This window comes from Cucurbita maxima, unplaced genomic scaffold (genome assembly GCF_002738345.1).
Source record: "Cucurbita maxima cultivar Rimu unplaced genomic scaffold, Cmax_1.0 Cma_Scf00025, whole genome shotgun sequence".
NCBI lineage: Eukaryota > Viridiplantae > Streptophyta > Magnoliopsida > Cucurbitales > Cucurbitaceae > Cucurbita > Cucurbita maxima.
The window spans coordinates 801,546-816,410 of record NW_019272041.1 but is presented as its reverse complement, the minus strand read 5'-3'; the positions used below and the strand labels follow the sequence as shown (position 1 = coordinate 816,410).

At 34.1% G+C, this 14,865-nt stretch overlaps 2 protein-coding genes across 6 annotated transcripts in view; one reads left to right on the top strand and one right to left on the bottom strand.

The window, feature by feature from the left end:
• The window catches only part of LOC111498319, a 33,548-nt gene extending 27,402 nt beyond the window's left edge, over nt 1-6,146 (bottom strand). For 4 of the 5 annotated variants that reach the window (XM_023149476.1, XM_023149475.1, XM_023149477.1 and 1 more), the window contains exons 1-9: nt 5,868-6,146; nt 5,455-5,545; nt 4,981-5,075; nt 4,409-4,890; nt 4,091-4,298; nt 3,615-3,926; nt 838-985; nt 569-706; nt 222-303 (exon numbers count right to left, since the gene is read on the bottom strand). In XM_023149476.1, the coding sequence (XP_023005244.1) occupies nt 222-303; nt 569-706; nt 838-985; nt 3,615-3,926; nt 4,091-4,298; nt 4,409-4,890; nt 4,981-5,075; nt 5,455-5,545; nt 5,868-6,044 (1,733 nt within the window). In that variant the 5' untranslated portion in view covers nt 6,045-6,146. The other variant, XM_023149478.1, reaches the window with a different exon arrangement.
• Nucleotides 6,147-8,635: 2,489 nt separating this feature from the next.
• On the top strand, nt 8,636-12,943 carry LOC111498454 ((S)-ureidoglycine aminohydrolase). The gene is made up of 13 exons (XM_023149713.1): nt 8,636-8,696; nt 8,856-8,984; nt 9,820-9,907; nt 9,990-10,066; nt 10,169-10,208; nt 10,323-10,389; nt 10,890-10,975; nt 11,249-11,330; nt 11,586-11,642; nt 11,731-11,769; nt 11,931-12,001; nt 12,542-12,595; nt 12,696-12,943. The coding sequence occupies exons 1-13, from the start codon at nt 8,636-8,638 to the stop codon at nt 12,772-12,774; spliced, it is 930 nt and encodes a 309-aa protein (XP_023005481.1). The 3' UTR covers nt 12,775-12,943.
• Nucleotides 12,944-14,865: the final 1,922 nt, after the last annotated feature.

The window sequence follows — 14,865 nt, the reverse complement described above, 5'->3', positions numbered from 1 at the left end:
GAGTAATAAAAAACAAGAATGTATAAAGAAAAGATTACAAAGAAAAAATAAAAGCAAGCCAAAATAAAATAATAACAAATAACGAAATCTAAGCAACAGGCTTGAAGAGAGAACACCATGAGGAAGACTCTGCCTCAATGTTTTGTCACAGTCAGTCAGTTCCCTCAAAATAACTCTGCCACAAAGTAACTCTTACCAACCGAAAAGAATATTATACATACCCTGCATCAAGAATATTTGCATATTGACGTATAAAATGGGCTGCACCTTCAATTGTCTTGGATGAGTAAACTCCTTTTACACCTGAACAAACATATACGTCATCATATCAATTGGGGCCATAATGCTACCATTAAAATAATTACTACGAAATTTGGACATCCCCATTTTCATCCACCACAAAATTACTGCCCATCCAATTGCGAACAAGATTTCTATTTATGTGGACAATGTCTTGAGCGAACTATTTATTTAGATGGAACGAGAATCCATTGTTTCAATATAACAGGCTCCAGCCCACTTAAAACATGAAGATAGCCCAGACGGCATCAATATAATATGGACTGACCGAAATCTTTGTGCTGCACAGGATCATTGAGTGCTTCAATGAAAGGTCCAATAATAAAAAATTCTGGCAATGACTTTAAACAGGGTACATGTTTCTTCCAGTCAATGGCTAAAAAGGACTGCATGATCAAGCATCTAACTGCATTAAACAATAAGGAATGACATAATTCATCGAACAAAACACTTAAAATTTTAATCCAAAAAGATGCATGACATCTGAGTTCCAGTTTTCCCACCCATCCAATTAACTAATGAACAGATTGGTGGTACCTAAAGGATTTTCATGGTGGAATCCCCGAACCCACAAGATTGTTATCCAACTAAAGATTTCGCCAGACATTTTGATTTGGTTCTGATGAAAGCCACTAGTGAAGCTGTCAAAATTAGTAGATGTCGGATCTTGTAGTAACAAGGATATCTGCCAGCAAACATTGGTAGTTAGAAACAACACTGAGGAAACTACACACGTTTAAAACTTTTAAATTATCTTGATTTTTTTTAAAAAAAATTATTATTTTAAACAAGACGAATCCATTAAAAATAGACAAAGAACAAAGGGAAGAGGAGTTCCAATTCCAAAGCTGGAAGGGTCCAACAAAAGCCCTCCAAATCTAAGTAGATGGTATGAATAGAGTTTTTTACGAGTAAAAATAGAGTAATTAAAAGGAACTTATGTAGTGGCCAAGAGCTGTACAAGATCACACAAATTCTAAGGAGTTGAATTTATAATTTCTCCTTTCAAAGAAACCAGAAAAAACTTTAATAGCACATCGACAAGAAAATATCTAACCTCTTGTACAATAAATAACTATTCTCACTTTTCAACAAGAAAAGAAATTGATTGGATTTATTTAAAACAATATATAATACAATAGCATATAAAAAATAATCAATACTTTGACATTTAAAAATTAATCTAGATAATGAACAATATTACAATATCCCTCTATTTCCATCGGAATGACTATGTGGTAAGAAAAAATAGTTTAGCTTGAGGATGGTCAGATTGCACACGAGCAAATGTAATGAACCGATTTATTAAAGCAATCAATACCTTTTATTAGATAAATTAGAAATGAATATACACCCGTTGTAAAAACAAAACTTTCTTGAGCTGATGATAAGATAGTTAAACACCTAATCCAAAACTACAAGTAAGCATAAGCCTAAACCACCCACCTTAGCCACATTAAGTTTCTTGGGATGGGAAAGCCTCATTACGTTTCTTAGATGGGGCTATCATACATTCCATTCATACACCAAAGTATTCTTGTTTATATAGGAAATTCCATGTATGAAATAATCAATAGAGAAGGATAAGGCATCTTCCATCATCCAAAGACAGGATATTCAAACGTCACCAATTGAAATGAAACAAGAAAAGGGAAATTATAGAAGAATTTGAAAAGTGAGATATATCTGAGGATGAAGCGAAAGGGATCAAAAGCATCAATACCCTTGTCCTCAAATATATATCTTTTTGAACAAAATATGAACTTCTCATTAAAATAATGAAAAAAATACAAAAATGTTCAGAGAAACAAACTTCAAGGGGAATGAAATAAATAATAAATAAAAACATGAGTAAACTTGAGCTTAAAACGTAGTGAGGAAAAATAAACATGTCCCAATTCGTACAAATATCACTATGGGAATAATTAGCAAACAAATTAGGTAGAGAACTCCAATGAGATGCTTTGAACATAGTGATAATGAATTTTTGCATCCAAGCTTTAGAGTTGTCTTCAAAATCCTTTGGATTCCCTCAAACCATAGTTCTGAAATTAAACCTTTGATAGCATTAACCCAAAAAAGATAATCACGTGGAGATAAAACCATACAATAAACGGATGGTGTTCCGCTTGCATCATTTTCAAACCCCCTCTGAATCTTCAGTCTACAAATGCTTACAATGGAACTACCCATTCGATTATTGAACAGTCTAACTCCTTTGGTTTGACTTGAAACCATCGGGGCTAGTGGACTTCATTAACCTTTCAGCAGAATATTCGTTGTTTCAACTTCTTGCTTCTGTAATGGGCTTACAATTTGCAAGTGCTCCAGGGCCCACCATACTTAACGGCTATCATTTTCCTTCCTGCCAAAAATTTGAACAATATTGGAACTCAAGCACTTGCCTCCTTAACCAGTCCTTTGTCTTCTGCGCATCCAAAGTACTATTGTACTGGCAACCCAGAAAAATTGTGCCCATGCCTTTTATCCACCGAGTACATGTAATATCTAGTACCCATTGCCATTAGGCAAGGACTTTCTTCTTCATCATAGAGTTTGATGGCTGCCTCAAAGAAGAAACATCCCCAAGCGCAAACCACTAATAGCCATTAACAGAGCAAGGAATGGGACCACTAATTGCAATGGAAAAACTTACTCCCTTTGTCATTCTCTAATCTGATAACAGCAGAGATAAAGGCAAAATAATTGCCTCTAATTTCAATGACTCCCTCCAGACAAATTGTTTTCCTTGAATATCTGATAAAGCCACTAAGTTTATATTTATTCATCTTAAAGTATTCACCCTCCACAGAGAAAGGAGAAGGCTATGAATTTTGACTCATCCACATATCAAGCATTTACGCACCCCTTACAATATAAAAAATTATTCCATCGTTTGAACTTGGACCAAAAAAACTGGCTAATGTTGACTACCTTTTGCACTGACACAATAAATTTGCCTCCTCCACATTAGCTCGTCTAAACAGTGTTTTGTCAAAGTGAGACTTCGTTTGATTTATAATATTAACAAAGAAAAAGAATGGATGTGATACTACCATGCATACAAGCATACAAAATACATATCACATGGACATGGCAGATACATACACAACATGAAGTACACATCAATTTTAGAAAAAAAAAACAAGGTGATGTATAAAAAAGTGGAGAACTAGACATCCTCCTAAGACTGAATCTCAATAAAAGACTGGGAGGGGAAGTTAAAAAAACAATGATAACTACAAAAAATAAATAAATAAAATAAAATAATAAACTGATGAAGAATATTGAGAAAGCATTAAATGTGAATGAACCTGGTGATTCCAAGCAGCGTCAACCAAGTGTGAACCATATTCTTCAAGCATTTCATATAGAAGTATGAATGCTTCCCACTGTTGCTGCCGGCTATTTGTTACAGGCTCCTGTTGGCTGCAAATTTGCCCTACACCCAGTGATTTTGCTTCCTTATTGGCCCATCTTTCCTTTTTTGTAATACCTCGAGCATTACTATCTTTTTCACTTGAAATTGTATTTGGAATTGCTGATGCATTGTCTCTTCCATCTATCAATAGTGCTTTCTTCAATATATGTAGTGATTGTTTCCTCACCAAGCTCTCCTTGTCCACCTACACAGGCTCAGCAAACAAACATAATCAACCTAACCACAAATATGAAATAAATACAACAAATAAACATGAAATAAAATTGTTACAAGTCATTCTAAAATCCCTAATTGTACAAGTAAATGAATCTCAATCAACAATAAACAATCGAAGGTATGTTTGACTACCAAGCCTCTTTTAATTTCTTCCCATAAATCTTTATCAGCTATGTCAGATTCTTCTCCATCATCACACATTCCAGCAACTCCAAGCTCTTCAGTGTGAGGGAAAAAACATAAATAAAGAGAGAAAATCCTATAGGCATCTCTTCTCTCCAAAGTTCCAAATGAAAATAGTTTTTTGCAACATTTCCATATTTTCATGAGGAAACGACTCCTGTAAGACAATCATGTGCAATAAGAAAATAAAGAGGTGAAACAGAATTCTTAAAACTAGAACATGCTACACGTTTGGACCATAAAGTTCAAAGAACATGTAAGCCTAACCTGGAGATACTACATGCCTGCCCTTGAATGGAGACCTCTAAGGAGTGGTGAGAAAGAAGTGCTTCAAAGATTACTGGAAGAAGATAGTGAATGGCACAAGATCGATGATCCGAGCTTTGTAAGAGCATTTGTTCAGATAAATTGCAAATATCCCAAATAAGTTTAACAGTAAACTCCTCAGCTTTTTGGCTCCCATTTGACACCACTACACCTGATGCTAGTGGTGCTTGTCTATTACCAAGGACAGCATCTAACATTACAGCCAACACGTGGCACGCTAATGGTAATTGAAGAAAGCCATAGGCTTTCATTGTTGAGTCCAAAATGACAGAACATCTATCACCCTCAAAGGTGTTCAACTCTTCATTTTGCAGCACGTTCGGGGAATAAATAGCTGAACTTATACAAAACGGAATTAGAGTTGCTTCAACAATTGGCCAAGAGTTCGTCTCAGTGACAACATCAATGAATGATCCAAAGACCTAATATCAAGAAATCAAGTCAACAGGTTAAGCATGCTTGGAAATTTCAGGTACAATTATCATCTGAGATTAGCTTTTATAAAATAGTACCTGGTTAAGCATTTCCCGATTCAATGTAGCCGCCTTATTTATCAAAGGAACAAAACTTTTCCATATAAATGACTTCAAAGCATCAGGATCAGCACCTAATGATTAAATCAGTTGACCATATGATTAACAGCACGTTACTACCTAAAACATTATATCCAGCTAATGCCAATTGCTGAAGTAATAACAAACATTATGGCCCAAATGAAATCCTAACAGATTGTTGACAAACCTCCATTCTAACAGAGTATAGAGACATGTAAATCTTCTTTCCTTTCCTTTTTTCTAAGATAATATACTGGCAGAGGTCCAACAAATCAACTCGATTCTGATGGTCGAGTTGTCACTAGTGGAATGTAATGCATAAACCATAAAATAAGAAATAACTAACATTCCTCGTTTGTAACACGGAACCCTCTGATGCAGATTAAAAAGGTAAAGCATTTGGAAAACTATTGAGTGAAGATGATGACTGACCAATTTTTTTAAGTATGTGGCAGAGCGCGCACACCAAAGATGTGATGTAATTACATTGATCCGCATCAAGCTTTCCCTCCGTGGTGACATCCTATTCAAAACAATTACCCCAGCTTAGACAACAACTTTTATTATCTTTCTGCCCGTTCCCCATTATTAAACAACTTTTGAGTTATCAAATCTCTTTTCTAGTTCAACCATCCTCTAGATTGAGTTAAAGGAAGTCGTTACTGTAAAACTCAACAAAAACATATATAGAAGCTACATACGTGCATGGATAAATACATAGAGTACAGTTTCCATGATGAGCTTCGTGCAGGCAATAAACATAGCACATGCATATAGAAAGTTATTCAACCCCATAAATAATATGTATTTGCCTGCAGATAAAGTGGAGAGTATCAGAGAAGTACATCAATATTTTTCGGAAAATTTTCAAGAAGCGAATCAAAAAGCTCGGATGGGGATAACCCAGTAGAAGCAAAAATGCAATCCAAAATAGCTGGAACTGCCATTGGAGGCACTCTCCGGAAGCTTTCTGATAGTGAACAGAAAACAGAAGCCATCGAGAAACTCTTGTTGTTCGACATCTCCGCGACAATTGGACAATATCCAGAAATGCTTTCAATTCAAACGGTCCGATTCATAAACCCTAGGGTTTTTGCTTTTGCTGCCCATTTCTTTTTTCTTTTTTTTTTCTTTTTTTTTGTCTAAAATTCTTTTTCCGCCTAAAAATGCATTCCCAAGTAAGAGGTACATAGGTAGAATTTTTTAGATCCATCCAAAAAAAAATTTAAAATTGTCAAGTTACTCAAAAAAAAATATTTTTAAAATAATTTATTTATTCATAATTCATGATTATTAAACCTAATTTTAAATAAAATATATTAAAAGTTTACAAACAAACACAAATCTAAACAAATTTTAGAATTTGACTCTGAATCTGAGGGAGTGCTTAAGTTTCATATTTTAACCCAATATATATGTTAAATTCATCAAACTTCAGCGTTCTTTATTTGAATAATATCGGAAGAAACTTAATTTTTTCACGTAATGATTTAAATGTCTTCACGAGGATTCGTATTTTAATTCAACATATGTGTCAAATTCATCCCAACTTATTACGTCTCAAGTAAGAAAAATATTAAGAAAAAAATAATTAGTTAAAAGAAATTATGAAGAAAAATTTCTCTAAATAGTATTTATTTACATTTATATTGAAATCATTAACTAGGTTAGTTTAACTCTAAATTATCTATAAAAAAGTTATCTAAAAATATTATATATATAGGAATTATATAATAAATATATTAGAATTTGAAATAATAATAAGAATTCTTCCGTGTTTTTTAACGGTTAAAAACTTCTCAAATAATAAGAGTTCTTCCAAATCTACTATATTTTAATTTAGAAGCTATCGTAGATATTAGAACAGTCAAAACTCGATATTAAAAATAATTTATTTTCCACTAAACCAGATAAAAATAAAAATGATGAATTGAAAGTGAAAAAAATCTTAAAAAACTTTCATAATCGGTATCAAATTTAATGCCTAAATTATAATTGCCGGAAATGCTTTCAATTCAAACGGTCGGAATCATAAACCCTAGGGTTTTTGCTTCTGCATCCGGTTGTTCTCTCCCTCTCTCTTGGAAGGTGAAAAAACCAAACACAAATTATTACTTTTTAATCCCTCTTCTAGACCAAGTATAAATTATGTAGGCTTCTTATGTATTAATAGTAATATATATATATATATATATATATATACTCGAGATGTGAATGCTCGTGATTCACTCAATATAGTGATGGATATCATGGCTGACGTCTCACTGGCACGAATACACCTACATATATGCTTCAACTTCATCTGTCATTCATGTATGTAGTGTAGCAAAACTACAATGAAGATTTTGGGTCCTAACGACGAAGAAATGTGTATTTTTCTAGAATTAGTCCACTTCTCATTATTCGACGATAAAAATTTACCGCGTGTAATTAAAGGAGCTACTGAAAGATGACTAAAACAAGAGTGCACCATGTAATTAAAGGAACCAAAATGTTATTAAGCTACTTGTAGACCCCTATTGCAACCTTAACCTAGTAAGCATCCATCGGCTTTTCTTTAAGTTCTATGAAGTTCAGGCCTAATTTTACAGTTATCTGAGTTTCTAGGTAAGCCTCAAAGTTTCGAGTGTTTCTTATAACCATCACAAACCTACCGTTGGTCTAGAGGTGATTCATTCATTTTTGGGGTTTCCAATCCTCTAGGTGACCAATCTCATTTTTAGGGTAAACTAATTTTCTGTTATTAGATTTAGTCAACTTGCATCGCAATAGATGGTTTAAAACTGGAGTTGATATGCTACCTCATAAAATTTGTTAGGACAGTATGACATATTGCTGATCTAAACATCAACTATAAAAGGTTAGTTAGCAGCCTTTCACTGGGCCATAGAGTCGCTCTGAATTTGGGGGAGCAACCCTCGTGTGTTAGGCCAACTACTAGGTTATCTACATCGTCTTACACCCCTTCCAAGACGAGTTTATGACACATATGTCCTGTTTGGGAGACTCCTGGCCTTTTTCACACATGATAGTGATACTTGGTTGTCTCGACGTATTACACTATCATACCTAAGCCTGACTTGACTGTAATTGTACTTCCGCCGCTTGGCAGGGTTGTGCTAAAATCAATGTACTCGCGTTCATGTTGTAACATGTGGCAGGCAGCAATTCTTGCATTGGACTCTCGTGGATTGCATAAACTTTCAAGTTTGTTATATTTTTGAAGTTGTTGTTAATGCGTTTAAATTAAATTTAAAAACTAAAATAGATATTTTAAAAATTTTGAGGAAAAAAAACTTTTAAAAAATGGAAAATTTAAATAGAATAAATTTGAAAGCATCTAAGATACAACCTTAAATTTAAATAAACAAGATATATAAAATATTCCATCGTCAAAAAACAAGAAATTATCACGTGACTTCAAATCAACCAGTGAATGTGAAGCCCTCTGTCGCTCATCGGCTGCCATTTCTCCACCTCGAGCATCCAATAAAAAGCGCCACCATGGATTGTTATTCCTACCAATTCTAATTCGTCCTGATCAAAAAGAAAAAAAGTTCGATCGGAATTCAATAAACAGAATCAGAAGATAAAATCCGTCTCCCGTTTTGATATGTGGAGCTTCTCAGCGCACTCCCATGGAGCATCTCTTCTAATTATCATCACCACTTCAAGTAAACCATCTCTTGTATCTCTTTATATCTTCCCCATTTGATTCCCGATTCAACTTTGAAGAATCGCGAATTGAATCTTTTGTTTTCTAAGATGGAAATGCGTTCTCTATCGATTGCATTGCGGCGAATTGAAACTCATGTTACTGTAATTTATTTCAGGTTTGCTTGGAGTTACATTTGGTGGAGAAGGGATTTGTTCAGCGCCCTCCATTATCGATTCGGGTGCCGATTCGAAGCCTTTGTATTATAAAGTGACCAATCCTACTCTTTCTCCTTCTCATCTGCAAGGTTGGTAATTTTTGTATGGGGCTTTATGATCAAATGAACAGTTACAAAGACGTGGTGAGAAATTGTTCTTGTTATGAAGTGGGTTTTGCAGAATTTCGGCATTTCAATTTTTTTTATTTAGTTTGATCAAGTACTTAGTTCTTGGCGTGAAATTGAGTATTCAATTCATCTTATGTGGAGTATGCTGTTGCAACTTTCCAGTTTATTAACCACCCTCTGGCTTTTCTGATACAGTTTATGTGGAGTATAATGTTAGAATCTTCCCACTAGTTGATCTACACCTTATGAAAATTTGATGAGAGTTCAATTCATGGTAACCACCTACCTAGAATTTAATACCTCGTGTTTTCTTGACAACCAAATGTTGTGAAATCAAAGATTTTCTCGTGTGATCAGTGAAGGTATGCTCATAAATTTCAAAAGAAGGATAAAATGAAAATAAAGAAGAATGTAGTTACTATTTGAACGAGATGGAAACTGCTTGAAACTAATTAACATTTTTTAAAGTGAAACGAAATGTAGAAACTGATCCTACCAAAGCTCTAGAGATGTCTTAAAACTCTTAACAATGTTTTGATGACGACATTAAGAAATTAAGCGTCGTGGATCGGAGGCCAATTTCCTTTTAGATTGGCTTGTATTCTTGTTTTCTTTCATTTGTTCTCCATGAGGGTTTCGTTATTCATAAATTTAAGGAAAAAAAATGATCTTTATTTTTCAAGAATGTAACAGTAAACCGGAACTTCTACTTTTGGGGACTTGATTTGAATAATTTACAATGAAAGTATGATAACTATGTATTGCTATCTCGACTTCACTTGTTTTTTATTTGCAGATTTGCCTGGTTACACTCGCAGTGTTTACAAAAGGGATCATGCCTTGATAACACCGGAAAGTCAAGTGTTTAGTCCTCTACCCGGGTGGTAACTTTGGTCATCATCTTACTTTTTAACATTCTTGTTAATGATTCTTTGCAAGGCCTGTATTATTTTTTATCCTTTGCAGGACTAAAACACTTGGCGCATATTTAATCACACCAGCACTTGGTGCACATTTTGTGATGTATCTTGCGCAGATGCAAGGTTTAGTTAAACTTGCCATGAACCTTTACATAATGCGCATGTATACACGAGTATTTTTCATAATATTTTATTCATATTTACTTTTATTGTATTGAGCTGCAGAGAAATCAATATCAGGATTGCCCCCACATGATGTTGAGAGGTGTACTTTCTTTGTCCTTCTTTATGTTGTCCCATTGCAGAGAAATTGATATGTACCTAATACCTATATCATGCAACTGACATTTCAATTTTTCATCTATGGTCTTCATACTAGATTTTTATTTGTCGTTCAAGGAGCAGTGAAACTTACCAATTCGTCAGGCATAAGCGAAAGACTTACGGTGAGACAGAGTTGTCAATTTACTTGTTCATATTTTTTCTCCAGTGTCAGATGCTTTCTTTGTAGTTAAGAATAAGATTTAATGGTTTAATTCCTAGAAATGTCTATAAGAGTCATTCTTCATAGTTCATACATTTGGATTTCATTTGATATTTTCAAGGCTGCAAATCAGTTCATACAAGAAGGTTTGTGTTGAATGAAGTACCTAATTCCCTCATCATATTCTTTCATTGTCCTGTTTGAATGGTTGGCTAGCAGGAAGGCCGATGATTTTTTGCTAGTGAAGTTCACAGATAAGAACAGCACCCTGAATTTTATAGATCTAACATTGAAATACAAGTATCTAAATAGATTCATTTTTATTCAATGGAAACAGTGATTTGTGCACATGTAGACTGTTTGTTATGGTTGATAATTGGATTGTTTGCGGAGTGAAACTGCTCCCGTGATACGATCAATAGTCGAGAAGTCTGATGATATTTATGAATCTGTGAAATGAAGGTTGATTCGTTTGCTTATCTACCTCCGAACTTCGACCATTCCATGAAGTGTGACTCTTCTGCTACCCTTGTGGTTTTTGAAAGAAGGTTTGTTTCCACCTATTAACTATAATATACATGAAATGGCTTCACATTTGTGCACCAGTCATCTTCACTCCAGTTCATGATAAGCATTTATCAATACTTGCATCATGTAAGTATTTGTTCTTTCACCTGAAACCAATGTTCTAAGAAATGATTATGAAACTGTTCAGTATATCTAGTGTCACATATATCATAGGAAATACTTCAATAACATTGCTAATAATTTGCTTATAAACAGTTCACCTCTCATGACTTCGAATTGTCTCATTTAATCAGGTATGCTTCTCTGGAGAATCATCACCCCAAGCAGATCATTGGTTCGACAGACAAGCAGCCCCTCCTCGAAACTCCTGGTGAGGTAAGCGAGGATGTTTCTCCTTGCCATAGGAACGTTGAAAGTTTCTTTTGGAAAAGGAAACACATATTCATTGATAATATGCAAATTATGAGTAAAGATGCAAGTTCTCAGTAAGAACTGCTATAGATTTAAACTTACAAAAACTAATAAACTATCCTTGGAACAAATGGTTCTTCTGAACATCTTACAGATATGTTCTTACATCATCCTATAATATATTTGAAAGTTATTCCTTGTGTTGTATCACATTACCAGATCTTTCAACTTAGGAAGCTCCTTCCCATGTCCATGGTGTACGATTTCAATGTCCATGTAAGTTATGAGTTGCAATTGAAAGATTAGTTCTTTTGTCTCTGTCATGAGCTTTCTCATAGTTCTATTGAATATCTTTTCCCATCAGATCATGGATTTTGAGCCTGGGGAGTTTCTTAATGTTAAGGTAATTTCATGAAGTTCAAATCTTACATTTTTTAGCTTTGGTTGGTTTTAAACTTCCTTCTAATTATTCGGTTTATACGTTATTCAATGGAAAAATACATTCCTTTTAAATTGGATCTATGTTATACCTCTTTATTATAGTTTTTGTTGAATGGTTGACAGGAGGTTCATTATAATCAGCATGGTTTGTTGCTCTTAGAGGGCCAGGGCATTTATCGTTTGGGCGAAAACTGGTAAATATTTCATTCCTCTTGCTCGGCGTTGATCGCCTTTTCATATGTATATATATATATATAAGCTTGAAACTAGTTTCACATTTTCTTGGGCAGAGCTGGAAACTTTCTTAGGGTGGGATAAATTTTTTATTTGAACCTCTCGTGCACTTATCTTTTAAATTTGGTTAACTAGACAAGGTAGAGACATCTATCCTCAACCAAGAGAGAAGTTAGAAGTTGAAAAACATAGAAATCTTTTGGTTTTAAAAATTTAGGAGGGCAAATTAGAGACAAGATTTAGAACTAAGAGGCGCCCCCTGCTCCGCCCCTCTCCTTGTTTACTCCACTCTTCTGGACATCATCCATTCATCACAAATAAATCAGCAAACGAACATGTATTTTAAATATAAGATAGATATGCATAGCTTTTATCTTGTAAGATCTGTAGGGTTCTTATGACATGTGACTAAAATCAAAGAAATACAATTCATTTTTCGTTCTTGTTCAAAATATTTCTCATGGACTTCGCACTTGTTCTTATTATTGCTGTTCTTATAGGTACCCTGTTCAATCTGGTGACGTCATTTGGATGGCTCCCTTTGTACCGCAATGGTTAGTCAAATGCATATATGTTATACTTGTTCTTATTCATCCTCATTACAATATAGTGTAAACTAACTGGGTTTGGGTTTATATTATATGATCTTTTTAGGTATGCTGCACTCGGGAAAACACGAAGTCGCTATCTGTTGTACAAGGATACGAACCGTGACCCCCTCGATCACAAGTAGTATGTTGATGCAACATTATAAGATAACAATCGTATGAACACAATGAAGTGGTAGGATTTATTTTAGATTGTTGAAATGGAATAGTGCATTTGCCCCTGCAGACCCCTTTGATTGAATTAAGTTTTTAAGGTTAAGCTTACAATAAATATTTGTTGCAAATTTCATAGTCTATTTATTAATGATCTTAAAAATATATATGTATATTGTATTTTGGAATTCAAGATTATGTGTTTATTTATAAATAATAATAAATAGAAATCAGTAAATAAAAATAATAATTTAAAAAAAAAATTCAGCAGCGGCTATAATGGAAGAAAAATAAAAGTGTTACACATGGGCCGGAGGTGTTTGGGTGTTGAAGGGTTGTAGGAGTTTGTGAGTTGAAGGGTTGTAGGACGTACCATTAGCCTAAACGTTCCATATCTTTTACGGGAGTTGGTAAAGTAAAAATTATAAGAGTTTAGTGAGGATTGAAAAGAAGGAAAAGAAAAGTCGAAAAATAAAAATAGAGAAGGGATTTTGAGATTTTGGTGATGAACGTGAGTAAAGCTCGATTAAACTTCATTAATAATCAGGAATAGGAAGGAGAAGGTTGTTGCCGAGAAGTTCTTGAAGGAAAAAGGGCGATTTCAAGCTGAATCAAGCGTTTAAACAAAGGTAAAGAAAACCAATAATTTTCGAAGTTGTAAATCTCGATAACTTAATGTATCATCGTAACTATTAAAATAAGGCTTGTTGGCTTCATAATAAGAAGATCTATAAAGTTGTAGAAGAAATCGGGATGAAGGTCGGATTGTAGAGGTGGAATATGGCTTGGGACACAATCGGTATTAATGAAAAGTTGGAAAAATCTACCAGAAAAAACGGGAGGTTGAAGACGAGCGCAAGGGAGACAGGGAGACACTCATAGCATGAAGACCGCGAGTGTGGGCAGTCTAGGCGAGTGGGATAAGCACACCGAGCATGTGTGGGTGCTGGAGGCCGGAGGCCTCATCTTGGCTCCCAATTTCTTTTGTTCAACTTCTTTTGACATGTTCTATTAAGATTGATACTTATCTTGAAAAATTGTGAAATATAGGTCTAATTGGAGAAATTGTGTTGAATTACCTTTTAAGCGTACACTACAAGGAAAAAAGAGTTCAAAAAACAAGTAAGTAGTATATCGAGTTTCTCAAACAAGTTCTTAACTTGTTTTGCAACACGAGCATGTTGATTACATAATTAAGAGCTTAATATAGCAATATGTGCATTGATGATATGAATATTTAGTTGTACATTGTGATTGCTATAAATAATTAATAAAATATTTTATGAACCGAACATTATAAATATATGAGTGTATGCATAAGATGTTATGTTAGTAGAAATGTTAAGTTATAAATTTGAAAATGACAAATTAGCTGCCTATGAACTAATTATAAATTTGAAAATGACAAGTTAGCTACTTATGAACGGATTACTTATCAAGATTATTTAACTATTGTTTTTGAGATGATGCAGGGCAGGACAATTGAGAAGATTATTTAACTTTTTTGATATGGATGATGCAGGCCAAACGAAGATGAGACCAGGCTAGAGTACATGTGCTTTTGCAGTTGAAAATTTGCATTATAAAAAGCACCGGATACATATGCTTTACTTGTTATATATGAACATATTTTGGTTTTATCACTAGTTTTCGAAGTAAATTATCTATGTCAGTAGTATCTCGTGAGACTCATGAGCGAGTGTTACAATTTAATTCATAATTGGGTGACTTTTTTCGACCAAAAAATGACTTTTTGAACCCTTACAAACTGTATTATTATAATTTGTTTTGGAGGAATAAAATATAGGCATCAAGTTAAGTTTTAAATGGTTTTGGATCACAGTGTGCAACTTTGTCCTTTTTAATTTATTTTATTAATTAGAAATTACATGTGCATTCCACACTTTTAGGAGACCCTTTTTTAAAATGGAACATTTGACTTTGTGAAACAAAGTCTAATAAAGTACTGAATTTTGATTTATTTTGCGATGGCAGAAAGCACTTAACCATCTCCCAAAGTTCCTAACACCGCTTTCAAGGAATTCTCACAAACAAAAGCTGAG